This window comes from Dromiciops gliroides, chromosome 1 (genome assembly GCF_019393635.1).
Source record: "Dromiciops gliroides isolate mDroGli1 chromosome 1, mDroGli1.pri, whole genome shotgun sequence".
NCBI lineage: Eukaryota > Metazoa > Chordata > Mammalia > Microbiotheria > Microbiotheriidae > Dromiciops > Dromiciops gliroides.
The window spans coordinates 3,858,560-3,880,976 of NC_057861.1; the positions used below are offsets into that span (position 1 = coordinate 3,858,560).

A 22,417-nucleotide genomic window follows, 5' to 3' on the forward strand; every position below is an offset into this window, starting at 1 on the left:
ACCCCACCAGGATGAGAGGGATGATAGTGATCAAGAGGATGGAGGTCTGACGTGCCTGCTCCCTGCTGCCCCCCATCTCTCCCTCCTTGACTCTCCATCATACATGCACTCAGGACTCCTGAGCTCAACAGTAGGGGTGTGAAAGGAAAAATGAGTCAGGAACTGAATACAAGGGGCTTTTATTCTGCTGGGGAAAACAATATGGACACAGATGAGAAACACAAAGTATGCACAAAATGAACAGCCATTTGGCAAGGGAGAGGAATAGGGAGGGGCAGCTAGGTGGTACAGTGGATAGAACACCAGCCCTGGATTCAGGAGGACCTGAGTTCAAATCCAGCTTCAAACACTTGACACTTACTAGCTGTGTGACCCTGGGTAAGTCATTTAACCCCAATGGCCTCACCAAAAGAAAAAAGAAAAAGAAAGAAAGAAAGAGAGAGAGAGAGGAATAGGGACATCAAGAGACAAGTACAGGTATACAGAGACAAGAGATGGAGGTGAGAAGGGAGCCCACTGCAGGCAGAGGGAACATAAAGGCACATATGGAGGGTGGAATATCATTGGCTGCAGACAGAACATTATTTAGTTTGGCTGGAATGGGAAACATATGCAGGAAAGTAATGTGTAATAGAATCAACATACGAATAAACAGAAGTGACGCATAGTGACGTTGCCCTCTTCAGACTAGTCTTCTTCCTTTCCTTCCTTCTTTCCTTTCTTCCCTCCCTTTCTTCCTATCTGCTTTCCTTCCTTCTCTTTTTTCTTTCTTCTCTCCCTCTTTCTTTCTTTCCCTCCTTCCTTCTTCCTTTTTTCCTCTCCTTCCTTCTTTTCCTCCCTCCCTCCTTCCTTTCCTCCCTTCCCTTTAACCTGGACCTGAGCTTCATTTCCAACCTGGCCAGATCATCCCCTCCTTACACAGGAGGATCTGCATATCAGTGCCAATCTTAGTTTGTATACTTGATTGGCTGGGCCCACGTGACCCATCAGCTTCAGCCGCCCCAGCAGCAAAGAGGACATATGTGTGCCACCCTGGCCAGCCCAAGTTCTTCTCTGACAACAAGCTGTAATCCAAATGAAGCTGGAACTCATCATCCTAACTTGGAGAGGAGAGGAGAGGACAGCAGAGGACGTGAGGAGAGGAGAGAGTATCTGATCCAAGGGAGGGGAGAGAACACACTTCTTTCATTTCTTCTTGCCTTTCATGTTGAATGGCAGATAAATATGTTTCTATCTTTAGGCCCATGTTGGAGGATCTAGTTTATGGAACCTCGAAATCATCACAAGAAAAGGGAGACTTAGGGTTGTTCTTCAGCGGGAACAAAAGCATTTATCTTCGATAGTTTTCTCTGTTGTAACCCCAAACAAGTGGTTGGCACATAGTAGGTGCTTAAATACCGGCTGATAGTGTGTTGATGTCCAATCTCTGAAAAAAGTCGCAGTTCAGTTGAGACTCTCTCCTGTGGCAACCTAGTACCCAGCAGAGCCTGGAACACAATAGGTACTTAATAAATGCTAGTTAACTGGCAACTGGGAAGCTTCAGCCCCCTGGGCATGTTGATTACAAAGATTTTTATCTTGTTTTTACATTAACATCACCATCATTGGGGCAGCTAGGGGGCGCAATGGATAAAGCACGGAGCCCTGGATTCAGGAAGGCCTGAGTTCAAATTCGACCTCAGACACTTGACACTAGCTGTGTGACCCTGGACAAGTCACTTAACTCTCATTGCCCCGTAAAAAACAAACAAACAAACAAACAAAACCCATCACAGTCACTTCTGAATGTGCTCCCTTATCCCCACCCCACCCTACCCCCCTACAGGGGTTAGAATGAAAGGCTTCTTGGAGGAGGCTGGGCTGGAGATTTGAAGGAAGCCGGGAGGCGGAGATGAGGAAGCATTCTGGACAGGGGGGACTTTGCTGTCCCTATTAGCGGACAAGTGACCGGCCCTGACACGGTTACAGGACAGTGGAATCCCGGGGGACTGCTCGGGGGAGGCACTGGGGGAAGGTAGACCAGTCATTCCAGGCAGGGAAAACTGAGCCCTGGGAAACTGATGGAAACACCAGCCAGAGCAGGCGCGGGGAGGGGAGGGGGGAGTCTGAGACGTCTCCAGTGTGCCCTAAAGGAGACTAATAGACTTGATGTCGGCCCAGCTTCCTAGACACTAAAGGATTGGGAGGCAGCTCTCCAGAGCATGCGTAAACCGCCACTGGCCTGCGAACTACGTTTCCCAGCAGCCCCTGCCAGAGCGGGAGGAAAAAGGGAGCTTACGTGACTTCCGGCCTGGTTCCTCCCCGCATGGGAAGCCAGACGCTTTTGTCTTCGTGCCACTGTGGCCGCCTTGGCCCCGCTCAGGCCCCAGCTTGGCTCAGGCCCAGGGGTCCTGGCTGGAGAGACCACAGCCAGAGGGCGGACCGCGAGGTAGGGCCGGGCGAGCGACGGGGCTGCGGGGAGGGGGCGGAGCACCGGGCACCATACTACTCAGCCCGCTTCCCTCTGCGCGTGCCCAGACGAGGAGGAGTGAGACAGTTCTGCGCGTGCGCCCCGCCCTTCATAGCCACGCCCTTACTGAGGACTGCTGAGCCATTGGACAATGCTCGGTCGGGGCTAGAATCATGAGCCAATCAGGCACCGCTGCCATCCAGCCCTGCCTTAGCTTCCCTTGGCTCCTAAACCCGTCTCTCCTTTGCCTGGCCTACATCAGTCAACCAGCATCTGTTAAGTGCCTACTGTATACCAGGCCCTGTAGTTGCAAAGACCAAAGTAAAAGCATCACTCCCCCCCACCCCCACCCCTTTCTGGGATTACAGTAACTACATGCCAGAGTCAGGGCTCGAACCCAGGTCTTCCTGACCACAGGTCACCTCTCTTCTATTCACTTCCACATGCATTTATTAAGTGCCTACTGTGTGCTAGGCTCTGGGGACACAGAAACAAAATCGCCCCTGCCCATGGGGAACTTACATTCAATGGTGGTAGTGTTGGACACAAATATTACTTATCAAGGACCTTCAAGGTGAATACAAGGTCATGGGATTGGCAGCCATAACAGCCTGGAGCATCAGGATAGGTGACCCCTGATGTGCTTTGAAGTAATTGAGAGATTCCACACTGATTCCTCCTGCCTGAAGTTGACGTTTTGTCTCCCACCTCCGTGCCTTTGCACACGCCTTGCCCTGCATCTAGTGTGACCCTTTTTCTCAGCCATGCAGGTCTCCCGAGTGTTCCCCAGCACTGATGTATCTGTGTGTATGTTCAATCCCTGCTCTAAGAGAGCAGCTGAGAGCCCCATGCAGTGCCCATACATAGTAGGACCATGGTACATATTTGCTGAAGTAAATCCGGGGAAGAGTCCACAAATTCTAGTTCCTGCCCTCCAGCAGGCGGGGAGAGGGTGATGTCTTGGCCTTGAGTCTGGCAGCATTGAGGCCAGGCAAGCTGAGCAGAGTCACTTCCTTTCCTTGTTCCCTTTTCTCCCCCAGCTTGGCCTTTGGAGGACTCTGTTCTCCAAGATATGGGAGCATCAAGATGGGGAGCAGTGGCCCCTGTACTCCTGACAGCCAGAGCCTCCCAGGTAAGTGGAAATTTCCTCTTCTATGAAATACCATTTTGGAAATATCCTCAGAGTGTCAACACATGTCTTTATCATATTCCATAAGTTACCCTGATGGAAGCACATTCGGAGACCACTCAGAGAAGGGACTCTTTGCCTTTGGCTTGGACCCCTCTGGTGTTCTGGTGAAGCCATGAACCTCTTCTCAGGATCACGAAGGGATCTTTGCAATGTCGAAACTGCATTTCATCCTGAAATAAGAAGGAATCCTTTGTGATCCTCTGCATTTTATTTTATGTTGGAATGCAGCTATCAAATACTTTTTTTTTTTTTGCGGGGCAATGGGGGTTAAGTGACTTGCCTGGGGTCACACAGCTAGTAAGTGTCAAGTTTCTGAGGCCGGATTTGAACTCAGGTACTCCTGAATCCAGGGCCAGTGCTTTATCCACTACGCCACCTAGCTGCCCCTATCAAATACTTTTAACAACAAGGTCATGGAACTCCAGTTAAGAGCTCTTGGTTTAGGCCCTCATTTTGCAGGGGAGAGAAAATAAATGCCTCTTAATTGAAAAAAAACTGTTAATGTTGATTTTCTAGTACAAGTAATATTTGATTATTAATGGAGAATGTTTACTGTGTGCTGTCAAATTAGAAATTATTATTAGGAATGCACAAGACCCTAATTTAAGGATATCCTGACTCCAAGTTGTGACATTTAAAATCTAATGTGTGGTTGCTTTTTCTGCCCCCAGTGTGTGTGTGGGGGGAAACTAGCTAGAGTTTACTTATAAATTAGAAGCTTCAGCAACAGTTTAGGCATTAAGCATTTATTAGGGGTTAGCAATGGGAGAACACATCTCTGAAAGAATAGAAAAACCTAGCTCAGATCTATGCGGGAGAGAGAGAAAGAAAGCTGCCTCTACCTAGCAGGTCACTTTATCAAAAAGAAAGAGCCTGGCCCAGTTCAACCGGAAGTTCCCTGTGGGACCGGAAGAGGGACAGTCCTCACACACAACTTCAAGCTAATTGGCTGGTAACATTCAAGTCCATTGATTGACATGACTTAAAGGTGGTCCATGAATTGTGGGGCAACTTCCTGGACACCAATTGGACCTCAGAAAGGTCACCTCATGCTTTCTCAGCAGGGGGCCCTGAAGAGTAAAAATGCTGTGCTGGGCATACAAAGACAAACAGCGAAGCTTTGAGATGTGGCAGTGAAGGAGGATGGCATCCCAGGCATGAGGCACAGCCGGGGCAAAGGCATGGAGGCTAGTCTGTCTGGACTTGAGAGGGCAGACAGGGCAATTATGTGGAACAAGTCTGGAAAAGTAGTTTGGGGCCAAGTCATGAGGGGCTTGAAAAGCTGAACAGAAGAGTTGGTGTTTGTTCCTAGAGGCATCAGGAGCTGGTGGGACCTTTTGAACCCCGCTCCTCCTGCCTCCAGTTCCATGCTCTCTCTACTGGTTAAGAACATGCTGCTTTGGGGAGAAGTTGGGCTCCCCCTCATGGGAGAGGAGGTTTTGAGGCAGGTCCAGGTGGGACTCCAGTGGCCCCTCACCTCTAAAACTGCGGTGGTCAATTCTTACAGGTGTGATGTTTAAAATCTAAATTGTGGTCGCCTTAAATTAGAAGCTTTAGCACCAGTCCTTGGGCATTAAACATTTATTAAAGCATATAGATATTCCCATGGAGTTCAGAAAGTTAAGAAAAGGCCTATCTCCAATAGAGTTCTAGCCTGGTTGGGTTCTTCCTCAAGTCCTCCTCCATGAGCCTGCTTTAATCAGGAACTCTTTAGCAAACTGATTGTGGAAGCTTTTTATAGGTCTGGAACAGAGGCGGTCCTTACACACTGCTTCAAGCTGATTGGTTGGCATCCTCCAAATCCATTAAGGGCTAGCCAGGTGTGATTACAATCTAGTTAACTTTGAAGTAGGCTAATCAGCAGTCAATCACTCTCACTTGATTCAATCAGTTTAGATTAATCTCCAGGTGGGTCTTTGAGTATCTGCTAAATCCCATTATTTCATCACACAGGTTTGTGGGGAGGAATGTCAAGCCAGGTCAACAAGCATTTATTAAACACCTACTGTGTTCCAGGCCCTGGGGATACAAAGACAGGCAAAGGAGAGCCCCTGCCCTTGAGCAGCTCCCAGCCTAATGAGCGAGACATAAGTAAACAACTTCATGCAAATAAGCTATAGGCAGAATGAAACATGACATACACAGTTAGACAAACAGTAGGTCTCTGTACATATTTGATTTGGAGCACACTGATGGCTGAACAGTATGAGCATTATCACTTCCTACCATCCTGGCAGCTCCTTCTCTTCTCCCGTTCATAGGAGGAGCCTTGGTACCCACTGACATATTTGGTGTTTCAGGAATCCGTGACATTCGGGGATGTGGCCGTGGATTTCTCCTGGGAAGAGTGGGGACGTCTGGGTCCCTCTCAGAAGAAACTGTACCGGGAGGTGATGCTGGAGAACTACAGGAACCTGGTCTGCCTGGGTATGGTCGGCTGCCCCCCTCCCCAGAACCTCCTTGAGCGTCTTTGCTTCTTTCCCTTGCAATCCTTCTGGGATACCTCTAGTGTTTAGTGGTTGTGGTGTGACGTGAAGGCCACAAAGGTCCATAATCCCATTGTGGCCAAAGGACTGGGCACTTTCCCCTGGTAGAGGGGAGTGGCCTTAGTTGTGTAAAGTGGCCTTTTGATTGGGTGGTCCCTGGGGTTGTATCTCCCTTCACTCTCTGCCCCCTTGGGCCAAAGATTCTCCCCTGAAGCCCCTCCCTGGGCAGATGTCTGAAGCAAGGCCAGGGGCTTGGGAACGCCTTTCTTTACTGAGTTCAGATTGATGCTGGGATGCCAAATAGCCTTCAGATGTCCTTCATGCAGTTGTCTGGGCCTTCCTGATGTGTCCTCCTGTCCCTAGGAAGGGGGATTAGCACTGAATTCTGATCCCGGTATTTTTGCAGGCCTTGCCTTTTCCAAGCCACACCTGATCTCCCAGCTGGAGCAAGGGGAAGCGCCCTGGACACCAGGAGAGAGTCAAAGAGGGGACTGTGCAGGTGAGCAAACGGAGACTATTGGAGAAGTCGTTGTGAGCAACATCGCAGCCGGACCTTGGGGGGCTGCTCTCTTAATCGCTGGTTCCCCCATGTCCCCCAGGTCTGTGCAGAGGAGCCCAGGTGGCCCATGCTTCACCTGTGCAGATCGCTCCCTCACAGGGCTGTACCTCCAGCCTCCTTCCGGGGAGGATAGGTCTCTTTCTAACATCGCATTCTCACAGGCAGCATGATCAATGGAGCGAGTGCTGTGTGTGGAGTCAGTCAGATGGCTTGGGCTGGAATCTCGGTTCTGCTACTCAGTACCTGGGTGACCTTGGGCAGGTCACTTCTCCGGGCTTCCTCATCTGTAAAATGAGGGAGTTGGACTTGATGGCCTTTGAGGTCCCTTCCACAGCTCTGTGATGCTGGGCCCCTCGCTTGCCCATTCTCTCATTTTTGGTGGTTTGTCTTCAACCTCATGTTAGGAATGAACACGATTTAGTCAACTTTTCATGCCTTTACGTTTCACAAAATCACCTTTCAGTCATTCTAAGTCAGGGTTCTTTGGGGTTTCCTGTTATGTGGCCTGACTCAGTCCACGCCCTGCTCTGGCTTGTGTTTTCTCAGGTTCTCTTCCTCATAATCATTTACCTCAGTTGTATCCTGTTATTCACAGTTGATTTGATGATTCCATTGTTGTCCCCTTAGGGTGCTTCCAGTTTTTAAAATTAGAAATAATCCTGGTTTTTTTATAACGCTCTGAGGACATAGCAGCCAACCAACAGGCATGTTTTAAATGCCTGCCATATGTCTGTTGCTGTACTAGGCACAAGGGATACTGTGAATATCCCTCGTTAGGACAGCTAGGGGGAGCCATAGTGCACAGAGCACTGGGCCTGGAGTCAGGAAGATTCATCTTCCTGGGTTCAAATCTAGCCTCAGACACTTACTAGCTGTGTGACCCTGGGCAAGTCACCTCACCCTGTTGGCCTCAGTTTCCTCATCTATAAAATGAGTTGGAGAAGGAAATGGCAAAGCATTCCAGTATCTTTGCCAAGAAAACCTCAAATGGGGCCATGAAGAGTCGGATAGGACTGAAAAATGACTTAACAACAACAGAGTTGCATAGTCTAAGAGGGGAGATAATGGACATACGTATGAATACATACAAAACAATTATCAGCATATTAGGAATGGAGGAGGCACTGGTAGCTGAGTGGGTGGGGATCAGGGAAGGCTTTATCTAAGTCTTCTGGTGGTATTTGATCAGAGCTTTGAATGAAACTAGGGATTCTCGTAGGCAGAGATGAGGTGGGAGACCATCAAATGCACTGGAGAAGCAGGAGATCAAGTGTTATTTGGAGTGACAGGCAGGAAGCCAGTGTGACTCTTCAGGCCTGACATCAAATGGGCCTTCTTGTTATGAAGTGACAGAGTAGCCCAATCGGTCAGTCACATGCTCACCCATAACTCAGTCAGTGCACATGTGGACTGGGGCCATGTAAGAAGGATCAACAAGCATATATAAGACAGCATCAGAGCAGTTCTAAGGTTTTACTTCACATCCAGAAAATTAGCCAAAAATGGGATTGGTCAGTGTGGGAGGGGCTTCTGAAAGACAGGCTAATTCACCATTCTAATTCAATAATTCGCTGTTGATGGAGGTATGAATTGGTCTGACCTTTCTGGAAAGCTAGTTGTAATTATGCTAAAAAGGGACTAAAATGTCCCTTTTCTTTGATTCATATCTCACTCTTGGGCACATACTCAGAGCAACACTTTTGTGGGATAGCAAAGAACTGGAAATAGTCACTTCCTTTCAGTCGGTGAAAGGCTATATAAGTTATAGAACTTGAATGTAATGAATTATGACTAAGCTATAAGACAATGACAATGAGAAATTCAGAGGAACAGGGGAAAACAATGTGAAAGCAGCAGATACTGAAAAACACTATACCTCTTATGTTTACAGTGACTGCTTCTTCAATGTTGTTGACAATCACTTTTCTGGTTGAAGAAAACGAGACAGGATTGAGTGTGGTGGAGGGGGAACCGGAGTGATTTATGTTTTTCTTTTCTCAGATTGGAAGAGTAGACAGCCTAACAAGAAGTCAGATCCCAACATGGGAATTTCTGTGGAAGCACCATTCCAGGAAAAAATCATACAAAATGGCTCTTGTGTCCTCAATTTGAGAGAAACCTTGGAATGTAGTACCAGATTAGAGAAGCAGCAGAAGAGAAGGGAGAAACCTTTTGAATGTGGCAAGGCCTTCAGTTGGAGGGTGCAGTGTCTTCAATGTCAGAAAACTCATGTTGAACAGAAACTTTATGAATGTCATGACTGTGGGAAGGCCTTCTGCCAGAGCAGTGAATTCATTCAACACCAGAGAATTCACACTGGAGAGAAACTTTATGAATGTAATGAATGTGGGAAGGCCTTCTACAGGAAGACAGGCCTTACTGAACATCAGAAAACTCATACTGGAGAGAAACCTTATAAATGTAATGAATGTGGAAAGGCTTTCTACAGGAGCACACACCTTACTCGACATCAGAGAATTCATACTGGAGTGAAGCCTTTTGAATGTAATGAATGTGGGAAGGCCTTCCATTGGAGGACAGGACTTACTGAACATCAGAAAATTCATACCGGAGAGAAACCTTATGAGTGTAAAGAATGTGGGAAAGCATTCTGCCAAAGTACACACCTTACTCGACATCAGAGAATTCATACTGGAGAAAAACCTTATGAATGTAAGGATTGTGGGAAAGCATTCTGCCAGAACACACAACTTACTCAACATCAAAGAATTCATACTGGAGAAAAACCTTATATATGCCATGAATGTGGGAAGGCTTTTCATTGGAACATACAACTTGCTCAACACCTGAGAATTCATACTGGAGAAAAACCTTACAAATGTAATGAATGTGGGAAGGCCTTCTGCCAAAGCAGAGAATTCATTCGACACCAGAGAATTCACACTGGAGAGAAACCTTTTCAATGTAATGAGTGTGGGAAGGCCTTCCGCCAGAGCACACACCTAACTGAACATCAGAGAATTCATACTGGAGAAAAACCTTATAAATGTCATGAATGTGGAAAAGCCTTTCACTGGAGGATTGGACTTACTCAGCATCAGAGAGTTCATACTGGAGAGAAACCTTATAAATGTCATAAATGTGAGAAGACCTTCCGTTGGAGCACACAACTTACTAAACACCAGACAATTCATATTTGAGAGAGTTTTATGGATGCAATTAATGTGGAAATCTTTTCTGCTAGAGTATACACTTTACTTAACATGAAAAAATTTATATTGGAGAGGATCAACTTTTTTAGGATCACAAAAGTTTTTAGTTGGAAGGGACCTCAGTAGCTATCTAGTCTAATCCACATGTGAAAAAGGATGAATTATCCCTCTGTAATATACTCAACAAGCAGTCATCTAGCTTGATTGAAGAATTTCAGTGTGGGGGTACCCACAGATTCCAAAATCAGCCCCTCTATCTTTGGATAGCCATAATTGTTACAAAGTTTTCCTCTGGTGTGCCATCTAAATTTGCCTCCCCCCCCCCCACCAAATTCCAGCAATTTCTCTTCATTTCAGCCCCCCTGGGACCAAGAAAAATAAGGTTAATTCTTGGTCCGTATGTCAGCCCTTCAAATACTCAATGATAGCCATCATGTCCCCCCCTAGAAGTATTGTCCTCTTTAGGCTAAAAGTCCAGAGTCCTTTAAACCAATCATTATGTAGCATGAACTCAAAGCACTTCATTGCCCTGCTTGCCCTCCTCTGAATACTCTAGTTTATCCTTCCTAAACTGTGGTGCCATCATTGAACACAGTTGTTCAGGTGAGTGAGGTTTGGCCTCGGAGCAGTTCAGAGGAACTCTCTCCTTATCCTGAACTGATGCTTATCTTAATATAGTCCAAGGTCAGATGAGCTTTTCAGGAGGCATCATTGCATTGTTGATCACCTTCCATTAAAACACCCAGATCCCTTTCTACCTCACAATCTCTCCTCCATAATGCACTGAAGAAGCTGACATTTTGGATCCAAATATAAGAAATATTTATGATAACTGAATTTCATTTAGGGAGGTTAGCTATCCTTCCCAGCTTTGTATGTGCCTATGAGTACATTTTGTTTCTTCTGATAGAATAGGAGCTCTTTGAGGGCAGGAATCATTTTTGTCTTTGTGCCATTAGCACCTAGCAGTGTGCCTGGCACGTGGTAGGTACATTACAAATGGTTTTGGATTATTTTATTTGTAAATTTGATAAGAATATAATCTATACTTTTATACAAGTCATTGATAAAAAATACTAGAGTGCAAAGGGTCAAGAACCTATTTGTGGGGCATTCCACTGGGGACCTCTTGCCACACTGACATTGAGCCATTATGACTACTCTCTGAGTCTGGCTATCCAGCCAGTTTCAAATACTATAATTATACTCTCCTCTAATTCATAATTATCTCTCTTTTCCACAAGAAGAGTGTGAAATATTTGATCAAACAATTTATTAAAATATAGGTAAACAGATGTGGGCACTAAGACAGTAAATTTTATATATTGACACAAGTTCTATCCAATTTTGTTTAACTGTTTTTCTTTGTCATAAAAGACAAAGGGTGGGTGGGAAATGAATGATGTGGGAAATAAAGGGCATCAGTTGAACACTTTTTTTTTAATTGGATAAAACAGGTAAACTGCCCCTACAGCATTCCCTTAATCTAGTTTATTAACCCCACCAAATGAGGGAATGAATTTGATATAATCAGTTCTTGATGAAGACATCCTGGCCCTTTGTATTTTCTGTTTTATTTTATTAATATTCATTAACCATAGCTTTAATTATCCATTTTAGGTTTTTTCCCCATGAGCTTGAAATAAAATTCACTACCTTATTATTTAGGGGGTCTTCCCCCCCCCCTTGTGCACACGAATGCATGTGCTCTTGCTCTCTCTTTCTCTCATACCAAGATAACACCTGCCCTCCTCCAGTCCCGGAGCATGTCTTCTGTTCTCCAAGATCTTTCCTAGATCATTGATTTAAGGCAGGACAGTAAGCATTGATTTAAGTGCTTGCTGTGTACTAGACATTGTGATAAGTGCTAACAATATAAACAGAAGAAGAAAGATATTCCCTGCCTTCCAGGAACTTATAATAGAGAAGAGAACAAATAAAGCCAAAAGGAGTAATGGAGGGTGATTCGGTGGAGAAAGAAGTCTGGAGACTTCATGAGCAGGGCTCCCAGAGCAAAGAATGCTGCCTTGGGTGCCCTCAGAGTAGGGGTCTGCCAGTCAGGGGGACCCTTCCGGATGAGAAGGCTGCTGGGATTTGTGGTTTCCCTGCCCCTCTTCTTCCCTCATCCAGACCAGTGCCACAGGTTCTTAGTCTTTCCTTTTAAACCTCTCTTCAAGATGCCCTACTCCAAGTTTATGGGGTGGTTTTCCTTATAGCTAATCCCTCCCTGAACTTAAGCTTCCCTTTATTCTCCCTTTCCCTCTCTCCCTGTTGAGTCCAGTGTTATTTCTACATATGTTTCTATTATTTATCCTTTGGTTTTGTTTCCCCACACACACACCAGGAATCAGAAGTTTAATTTCTTTTTTTAACTTTAATAAATATTTTTATTTAAAGTTTTGAGTTCCAAATTCTGTCCCTCCTTCCATCCCTCCCTGCCTACCTTCCAGAGGTGGTAAGCAATCAGATATAGGTTATACATGTGTAAGTATATAAAACATTACTATATTAGTCATTTTGTATAAGAAAATGTGAGTAAAAGAAAAAATGAAAGAAAGTGAAAAATAGGATGCTTCAGTCCGTGTTCAATCAATATCAGATTTTTCTTTGGGATTATCCTGGATCATTGTATTGCTGAGAATAATTAAGTCATTCATAGCCCTTCATCAAATAGTATTGCTGTCACTGCACAATGTTCTCCTGGTTCTGCTCATTTCATTATACATTAGTTCATATAAGTCTCTCCAGTCCTTTCTGAAATCATCCTGCTTGTCATTTCTTATAGCACAATAATATTCCATCACCATCATATACCACAGCTTGTTTAGCCATTCCCCAATCAATAAGCATTCCTTTGATTTCCAATTCTTAGCCACCACAAAAAGAGCTGCTATAAATATTTTTGTACAATATTTACCACCCTGATAGGTGTGAGGTGATACCTCAGAGTTGTTTTAATTTGCACTGATGAAATTATTTAAATATTCTATCTGAGTACTGTCCATGGGATTTTCTTGATAAAGAACTGAGTGCTACAGAATTGACACTTTTGAATTGTGGTGCTGGAGAAAATTTTTAAGAGTCCCTTGGACAACAAGGAGATCTAATAAAATTAATTCAGGCTATTCATTGGAAGGTCATACTGAAGCTGAAACTTAAACATGTTGTCCATATAATGAGATGGCTTTGCATTTCTAACCCCAAGCAACATCCTATGGAGAGGGCAGCACCAGCTCACTCTGAGCTTTCCCTAGCTTGATGCAGTCTTTAAACCACAAAGCAGTGATAACTGTTTTCCCCCTTGGAGGAGAAAGGTGTGTGGGGTGTGTGGGAAGCTCTGGAACAAGTCTGAAAGAGGAATGTGCAGGATTGTGAACCCAGTCCCTGCATGGAAGGGAGGTCTCACGTCTTCCAGGATGGAATCTCAGCTTCCAGGAGAAGGAAGGATTTAAAAGAGCGGCAATCCAGGGAGGTGTCTCAAGCAAGAAATTAGGGTTAGGGTTAGGGTTAGGTGAGAGAACCCCAACTTCAACTTCCCCAGGACTTGGAACCAGGACCCCCAGGCCAAAACTTGATGGAGAACATGGCAAAAGCCACCCCTGGCTAAAATCACACCAACCCAATGAAAATCATTGATCCCACAGTGACACACAGCATCTCTGCTAGTCCTGGTTATACTGAAACCCAAAGGAAAGAGTGGTTGGAGCTCAGAGTTGGATATTTCAAACCCCAAGCCACAGGTCCCCAGTAAATCATATGCAAACATGCACAGACACCTCAGTTCTGGCCAAGCTCCCAGCTTCAACTGTACCCTGATAGGGCAGAGGTTGGGGAAGAAGGAGGGTATCAATTCACAAGGCAGCTGCAGCCTAGAAATAAAGAGGCAGAGCGTGCTGGGAATTGGAGTCAGGAAAGCCTCAGTTCATATTTGGCTTTATCTGTCAAATGGGGATAATAGCACCTACCTCCCAGGATTATTTTAAGGATAAAAGGAGATATTTGTCAAGAGCCACTGCTGGGGCAGCTAGGTGGCACAGTGGATAGAGCACCAGTCCTGGAGTCAGGAGGAACTGAGTTCCAATCCGGCCTCAGACACTTGACACTTACTAGCTGTGTGACCCTGGGCAAGTCACTTAAGAGAGAGAGAGAGAGAGAGAGAGAGCCAGTGCTATAGTAAAGCGGGCAAGTATTATTAGAAACAAGAGAACATCTCGCAAAAGGACACATAAAAGGACACAAGCCAAAAAAACAAAGCAGAATTTTCAGGAAAAAATCAAGAAAAAGCCAAAAACTGACCCGTGCCATTCTTAACTATCTTCCATGGTCCAGCAGGTGTCAAAGACCAGAACGAGTCACAGTCACATGAGCTAAAACTTCTACTTGTTTAAAGAGGGGAAACAGAGTCAGGCACAGTTCCCATTCTCCATGGCAGATTTTTTTTATAGCGTTAAAGGGAGAATGGAATCAGCAATTCTGGAAATGTGTTCAGGACAGTAACACTCTTCACTTCTCTGTTTCTAATTTGCCTTTGATCAATGTCGATTTACATTCTAAAACTTTGGCCTCCTGTGGATCCCTTTGCTTTCACAAAAATGTGCTCCTCCTATCAGTTCTAATCATCTCCAAGATGCGATGGCTCTTCTTCCTCCTCTTCAGTCCCTCTTTTGTGCAAGACAGAGAATCTCTCCTCCTGGGATGAACATTGTGAGCTTACTTTGCCAGACAGACAGTGAGGGGGGAAGGCTTAGAATCTGAGCACGTGGCCTGTAAAAGTTTAAAGAGAAGTTAAGGCATGACCTAGGAGCAGAATGGTTGTGACCACCTAGGGTGGGGTTAGGACTCAGGCAGTAACAATTGGAAAGTGAATTATCCTGGTAGAAAAATGAAAGCTGTCTTATAAATCTTTTTCCTTTTCTTTACTCAGCAAGGGAATGTGAACTGCCTGGGATTGTTTCCAAGTGAACTAGAGGAGAATGATACAGAAAGTATTCATTTCTTTGCCTGTGAAAAGAAGGCAGTTGTAAAAATCAAGATTTTACGCTATTTTGCAACACTTTTATTAAGAATAATCTTTATCTCTTAACCATATAAAGAGGAGAGAACTGTGAATTCAGTATTTGAGGTAGTATGTATGAAACAATTGCAATATTCAAGGACATCCTTAAATAAACCTTTTGCTGCCAACAACAACAACAACAAAAGGTTCTTAAGTGAGTGTGTTTTGGTGGGGGGAGGGAAAGGGGATGGTAAGTTCCTCTGTGAGCTGGTTTCCTAATTAGTCTCAGGTTAGAATGTACTAAGCTCTTATTACACACACACACATGCACATTCTGTCAGGCTTTCGGGGGAAGGAGTTAAATTTCAATGTGAGAAGTGATTCTGAAGTCATATCAAATTTCAAGCTGTAAATTTCCATTGAACAATAAAGCAGCACAGACAGAGAGACAGAGACAAAGAGAGACACAGATAAAGAGAAAAAGAAAGAGGCAGAAAGAAACAGAGGCAGAAGCAAAGATATAAAGAGAGACAGAGATGGAGAGAAGCAGAGACATGGAGAGGTAGAGACAGAGAGAAGGAAGGAGGCAGAAAGATCTCAGTGTATTTTTATAAAACTTCCACAGCATCTCTACTTTTAATAATCCTAAGCAGATGCAGTTAGGTGACACGGTAGATAGAGCTCTGGACATGAAATCAAATCTAACCTCAGCTACTTACTAGCTGTGGGATATTAGGCACATTATTTAACCTGGAATTCTCAGTTTCCTCATCTATAAAATGGGGGTAGCATCTACCTTTCAGGGTTGTTGTGAGGATTAAATTAAGTAATATTTATAAAACGCTTGGCACAGAGTAGGCACCATGTAAATACTAGTTATCATTTCTATTACAATTCTTATAAATACTCTGCCAAAAAAAATAAGTAAAACCAAACCACCAGATTGTTTCAGCATAAACTCAAAACTCACTTGCATCTTACTTTGGACTTCCTCATTAAAAGATCATAACTGAATGACAAAGTTAACTTTCTTTAACTTCCACTTCCAGAAACTGCAAATATGTGTATATGCACAGATGGGAGAGGAATTCCAATCTTTCATTCTTTCTGAATTCTTAATTGACCAGAGTTAAGAATGCAGTTGTTGTTTAGTTATTTCAGTCATATCTGACACTTTGTGATCCCATTTGGGGTTCTTGGCAAAAATACTGGAGAGGTTTGCCATTTTCTTCTGCAGCTCATTTTACAGACCAGGAAACTGAGGTAAACAGGGTAAAGTGACTTGCCCAGGGTCACACAGCTAGTAAGTGTCTAGGGCTAGATTTGAACTTGGGTCTTCTTGACTCCAGGCCCAGCTCTCTATCCCCTGTACCACCTAGCTGCCCCTATGAATGCAGAGATAAGACCAAATACTTTCAAAGCTTTGAACTTTCCAGCTTACATATTCTCCTTTTTATTTTTACCCTTTTTCCTTTGGCTGCTCAGCTCACAGAACACAAGAATTCCATCCAGATGACCAGGGCACACAAAACAAATACTGTGGTCAGCACCCACTTGGGGTACAAAACAGTTTGAGTTTCTCCTAAAGTGAAAGGGATTAAAATCATGTTTCAGGGGTTTGGGAAGATCTTTGACTTTAGCTTCACGCACCATTTTCAGAGGGGCTGAGCAGGCTGGTCGCTAGTACTTCCTATTTAGACAAACCCAAACAAATCACTTCAACCCCCATGACAATCAAAGCCAGTTCCAATTAGACAGATCCAAAGGCTCTAGATGCCTCATCAGGGATTCCTGATACTTGGCCCTGGAGTGCTGAGATGATAGGCTAGTTGGGCTCCCGGTGGGGCTTAAGTGCGCAGCTTCTGATGGTCTGAAGGGGTTAGTTACACTGGGCACATCTCAATGGGGACCTCCACCATTGGCAAAAACCAGACTGAGTCTAGGTTGTGGAAGCCACAAGAATTTTCTTATTTAAAGAAGGGGAAACAGATCACTCCGCCTTTCATTCTGTGTGGCACCACCTAACATTTTTGTAGGTTTGGAGTAATGGATTAAGCCATATGGAAACATGACAAGAATGCTCCCACATGCAGTTTGATTCACATTCTAAAACATCTCCAAAATATCCCTGTAATTTCAGAAGAAGGGCTGCTAGGTGGTGCAGGGGATAGAGAACTGGGCCTGCAGTCAGGAAGACCTGAATTTTTGACCCTGACTAGGTCACTTAACCCTGTGTGCCTCAGTTCCCTCATCTGCAAAATGAGCTGGAGAAGGAAATGGGAAATCACTCCAGCACTTTTGTCAAGAAAACCCCACAAAGGGGGCATGAAGAGTTGGGCGTGACCTGAAACAACTGGACAACAATAACTTCAGAAGAATGATCTTATCATCAAGGTTGCTTGAAGATGGAGTCAGCCTTGTTCTTCATAGAGAAATGAAAAAATATAGAACCATCACCAGATGTCATCATGAATGGGGTTTTAAAGAAATATTGTATTAGACCCTCGTGAGGTATTAACTCCAACTTTTCCTGAGGCCGTAATCTAATAGTTTGGAAATTTTGCTTTCATAGGAAAAAATGATTTGTTTTCCCAGTGTCTGAGACCTTTCTAGCCCTCCTTAGATTTTTTTCTTTTGCTCGGTAAAAAATGTTAAAATTAGTTCTGTTCTCATCCAAGAGAAGCTGAGTAGGTTAAAATGAACTATAAGGAAGCCCACTAATGCACTTAAGAAAGTCAGTCAATTGCTATGGGTTAGGCATTGTACAAATTGTCAAGGGCTGTACCCTTGACCCAGAAACAGAAAGGTCCCACCCACAACAAAATAAATATAGCAACATTTTATGTGGCAGCAGAAAACAAAACTGGGAACAAAATTGGTGTGTATGGATTGAGGAATGGCTAAACAAGCTGGGGCATGTGAAGGTAATGGGTTATTACTGTGCTGGAAAGTATGATGCATGTGAAGAATTCAGAGGAACATGAGAAAATTCAGATGAACCAAAGAGCTACCCGAGAAGAGCCAGGGAAGCAATACCCACAATGACCAAAACAATGGGAAGAACAAGACAACAGAACTCTCACTGCTGGAGAAGACTTGAACCAAGCTTCATTGCGGAGCTGGGAGACTTTGCGAGTGGGGCTTTGCATGTTCTTTCAGACATGGTCAGCACGTTGGGTGACTAGGCTGACCTGGTTTTTCTTTTTTTCTTTCATTTTCTAACTTTTGTTACAAGGGCAGGCTGGCTGGCATGGGAGCAGGTTGCTCTGCAGTTACTAATATTAGAAATGATAGAAAAAAACAATAGGCATCAACAAAATTCATGTGAAAAAGAATAATTCATGTTAAAAATTTCATTTTTGACAGTTACTAAGGTCATCCATTGTCATGAGACTCGAAACCTCATTGCTAGAGATCAGTGTCCTGTCCCTGAATGAAGAATGGGGCAAAGTTGGTGAGAAGTGGAGAGAGATGAGGTCTCTTTAGTCTCTTGTCTAAGCAGACTCATTAGGGTTTTCAAGTCTCTTTCATCTTTCCAGGTTCTCCTCTGGCTTCCAGCTTCAAGAAAAAAGATGTAAAATACCACATTTTTTCTCTCTTCAGGACATGGGGGGGGGCGGGGAATCTGGGAAGGAGCTAGCAGTCTGTATCACAACCCTATCCTCCACTTACTATGCCAGAGACTTCAGGGAACGTTTTTGGGGGAGAACTAGAACTCTCTTGGTTGAGCTGTTATCTCACTCCCAATGGGAGAGCTCCTTTACCGTGTATTGTCTGGTATATATTCCCTTATGTATATTTTTCCTGATTGGTTTTGCCATTGCCTTGAATAAGTGGGTTTCTTTGCTATTATTTATGTGTCCATTGCAAAAATGGTATTTGGTGAGAAGGGAGTAAATCCTTGGATATAAAACTTGGGATCTTCCCTTCTCCACTAAGGAACAGTGGTCAAGAGTTTAGCTTGAATCTAAAAACTATATCCCCTAGACCAGTAATATTTTTTGTTTGTTGGGGTTTTTTTTATGGGGCAGTGAGGGTTAAGTGACTTGCCCAGGGTCATACAACTAGTAAGTGTCAAGTGTCTGAGGCTGGATTTGAATTCAAGTCCAACTGAATGCAGGGCTGGCGCTCTATCCACTGCACCACTTAGCTGCCCCCAACCAGTAATATTTAAAGAGGTAGAGAGATGTAATTCTAGTCCAGTACTCTCTCTCTGAAGAGCAGAATGGTCAAATTTCTGGTCCCAACCTCCTGCTTCCCCTCCTGGAAAAAATTAAAGTCTCCCTTGGAGAAGGGTTGGGGGAGGAGGCACTAGAGATGCATCAAGACACCCCATTCTACATGTGTGGGACAGCCATGTGGGGCCTTCACAAGAAACCACTCTGATGTCTTGCTACAGCACGGAGGTGACTCTGGGCTTCTGGATACACCACTTCTGGAAGGCTCTACCCTACTTGAAAAGTTTCGCGTGTCTCAACAAAAGACTGAGTCTGCTACCTGAGGACAGATCAAGCTAAGTAAGGGAAGGCTCATTGCCAGCAGTCTGGGATCTTGGGGATTTATAAGATCATATATTTTGAGTTGGAAGGGACCTCAGGAGGCCATCAAGTACAAGGAGAGTGGCTGGGTTGGGATAGAACCCAGCTTACAACTGAGCAGTTGGTATATCATAAGAAACAAGGTGTATGGGGAGCAATTTGGAACCATGCCCAAAAGGCTTTAAAACTGTGCATACCGGGGCAGCTAGGTGGTGCAGTGGATAAGCACCGGCCCTGGATTCAGGAGGACCTGAGTTCAAATCTGGCCTCAGACACTTGATAATTACTAGCTGTGTGACCCTGGGCAAGTCACTTAACCCCCATTGCCCCGCCAAAAAAAACAAACAAACAAAAAAAAACCCTATACATACCCTTTGACTCAGCAATACCACTAGCAGGTCTATATCCCAAAAAGATCATAAAAAAGGAAAAAGGACCCACATGTACAAAAAATTTTATAGCTGTTCTTTTTATGGTGGCAAAGAATTGGAAATTGAGGGAATGCCCAACTGTTGGGGAATAGCTAAACAAAGTGTGGTATATGAATGTAATGGAATACTATTGTGTTATGATAAGCAGATGGATTTAAGAAAACCCTGGAAACACTTACATGAACTGATGCTGAGTAAAATGAGCAGAACCAAGAGAACATTGTACACAGTATCAACATTGTGGGATGATCAACTGTGACTGACTTAACTCTTCTCAGCAATACAATGATCTAAGACAAATACCAAAAGACTTATGGTAGAAAATGCTCTCCACATTCAGAAAAAGAACTATGGAATCTGAATGCAGACTGAAGCATGCTATTTCCACTTTGTTGCTTTTTTGTTCTTGTTCTTGTTTATTCTTTCTTGTGTTTCTTTTTTCCTTGTTCTAATTAATGTAGAAATATGTTTAACATGATAGTAATGTTACATCATTTGCTTGCTAGCCTTGGGAGGGGGGAGGGAAAGGAGGGTGAGAGAAAAATTTGTACCTTAAAAAATATCTTTGCATGTAATTGAGAAAAATTAAAATAAAAAAAGAAATTAGGTATGGATATGTGTGAGAGTTGGAATGATGCCCCCTGCTGGGAAGAACATTGTGAGCTCTGGTCTGAGGGGAGACCAGGTGGCTTAGCGTCTAGAGGTGACCTTTTCTGGGACTTCCAAGGTCAGTTCTTCGACATCAGGAAGTGATGTTTGCTCGTGGGTCCTACTGATCAAAGTTGCCAGCCAATTAGCCGGTTTCACAGGAGGTTTCAGGATGAAGACTGGGAGGAGGGCTCTCTCTTTCTCCTGGGACCTCGGTTTGAGTGGAACAGAAATGCTGGCTCCCTTAGATACATAGATGAAGGAGTCTTGGCCTCTTTCTCTCTGATCACTAATTCCTAATGCACCTTAATAAATGCTTAAAAGTCTAACCTCTTGCTAAAGCTTCTAATTTGGGGCAACCACTCCTTAGATTTTTAGACATCATAGCTAGAATTTTAGCCCCTTCCAGGTGGCAACCTTACATACGGGCACTTTTTTTCCAACAAGTTTGAGGTAGTGAAGGTAGAAGAAAAATGAAGTGCTTGATGGATGGGAGTAGCAAGTGAGGGGTAGAGGTGTTAAGACTATTTGAATGCAATAAGGAGTTAACAGGAATAAATGGAAAATGCATCAGAGAATGAATACTCTGATGAAGGACTACGATGGAATAGGTTTCAAGAATAGGTCACACTGGATGAGATCTGTAAAAATATTTGAACTAACTGGGCCTGATCTGTGGACTTTTGACTGGCTGGCTATCTGACTGCTATTAATTGCCTAAGCCAATCTGTTAGGGCTGTTTAACAATTCCTACAGCTGCTTCTCCCAAATTGATAAGCAAACAGCTTCTTTCCATTTAACAGCAAAGGATTTATTTAGGTGAATAAACTTAGGGATAAAGGCAAAAGTAAAACATGACCTCTCAGCGTCTCTGTAGCATCCTCCTCCACCGTCTAACCGCAAGCCCCCTCTCTTTCTGTACCATTTCTCTGGTGTCCTCCCCATGTCTCCTTAGCCTCCTCTGTACTGACCGACCTTCTTCTAGTGTCCTCCCTGACCATCTAACTTCCCCGGTATATAAAAGGCCTCTCTCCTTGGGAACCCCGGGGCCAAGCCCCCACACACATCAAGCTAATTGGTTAGCCACTTTAGGGCCTCAACTGGAGTCTTGAGGGCCCGTGCTCACCAGGCCAAGGGCTCAAGGGGGCTGTGCCACCCACTGCGCGTCCAGGGCCTCTGCACACCTGCACCAGGGGCCAGCAGGGGCAAGCCTGGGATCTCCGGGGCAGATCCCCTCAGGGTGGAGGGAGCTGGGGCTTTTCGAAGCCCTCCAGCCCTGACAGCACCCCCTAAGACTCCAAGGCCCATGGGGCTTCACAGAGAAAAACCCTGAGGGCCTAAGGCTTTTTAATCTCAGTCCAAAGGCAGGGTCCCCAAATCACAATAAATTCCCACAGATTACAAACGCAGGCATAGGTTAAGCTTTAGCAATGAGTAGGGATAACTCTCGGTAAGGAAGAGGAAAGCACTGGTGATGATTCTGCAAATTTTGGAGGAGTAAAATTTAGGGAACCAGCTGTTGCCAGATGGTCACCATGTTCTCAATGAAAAGTCTAAATCAAAGCTTCTTAAATTGTGGGGTTGCAGAAAAGTGGGGGTCATGAAAAATTTGGAAACAGTAAAAGCTTATGTATACCTATTTTATATGCCTATTTACCCAGGTTATGTAAAAATTTCTTGGGCAAAAAGGGGTTGTGAGTGGAAAAAGTTTAAGAAGCCCTGGTCTAAGTTATCAGCTATAAATGTAAATACTGGGGGAGGGAGTTACTTGGAAACTTGAGGAAAGATGAAAAGGTCTGGATTATCCCATGAGAAATTTGAGACTGTTAATTTGTAAAAACACTTTATTTTAAATACTAAAATTTTTAAGAAAAGTATGTATTCTGAAATCCTTTTGATATACATTTTCTTCATAATACTTTACATTATTCAGGTTTTCCTCCAA

The 22,417-nt window shown here is 44.2% G+C and overlaps 1 protein-coding gene across 1 annotated transcript; it reads left to right on the forward strand.

The window, feature by feature from the left end:
* Positions 1-2,296: 2,296 nt before the first annotated feature.
* LOC122735416 (zinc finger protein 501-like) lies at positions 2,297-10,099 on the forward strand. Its single transcript, XM_043976958.1, has 5 exons — positions 2,297-2,428; positions 3,490-3,581; positions 5,942-6,068; positions 6,534-6,626; positions 8,688-10,099. The coding sequence occupies exons 2-5, from the start codon at positions 3,522-3,524 to the stop codon at positions 9,845-9,847; spliced, it is 1,440 nt and encodes a 479-aa protein (XP_043832893.1). The 5' UTR covers positions 2,297-2,428; positions 3,490-3,521; the 3' UTR covers positions 9,848-10,099.
* The last annotated feature ends 12,318 nt before the right edge of the window (positions 10,100-22,417 follow it).

Bases quoted from the DNA above. Each gene is read 5' to 3' on its own strand.
- LOC122735416 (XM_043976958.1), top strand. From the start codon at position 3,522: ATGGGAGCATCAAGATGGGGAGCAGTGGCCCCTGTACTCCTGACAGCC. The intron at 3,582-5,941 runs GTAAGTGGAAAT...TTGGTGTTTCAG, and splicing joins TGACAGCCAGAGCCTCCCAG to GAATCCGTGACATTCGGGGA. The intron at 6,627-8,687 runs GTGAGCAAACGG...TTCTTTTCTCAG, and splicing joins TCAAAGAGGGGACTGTGCAG to ATTGGAAGAGTAGACAGCCT.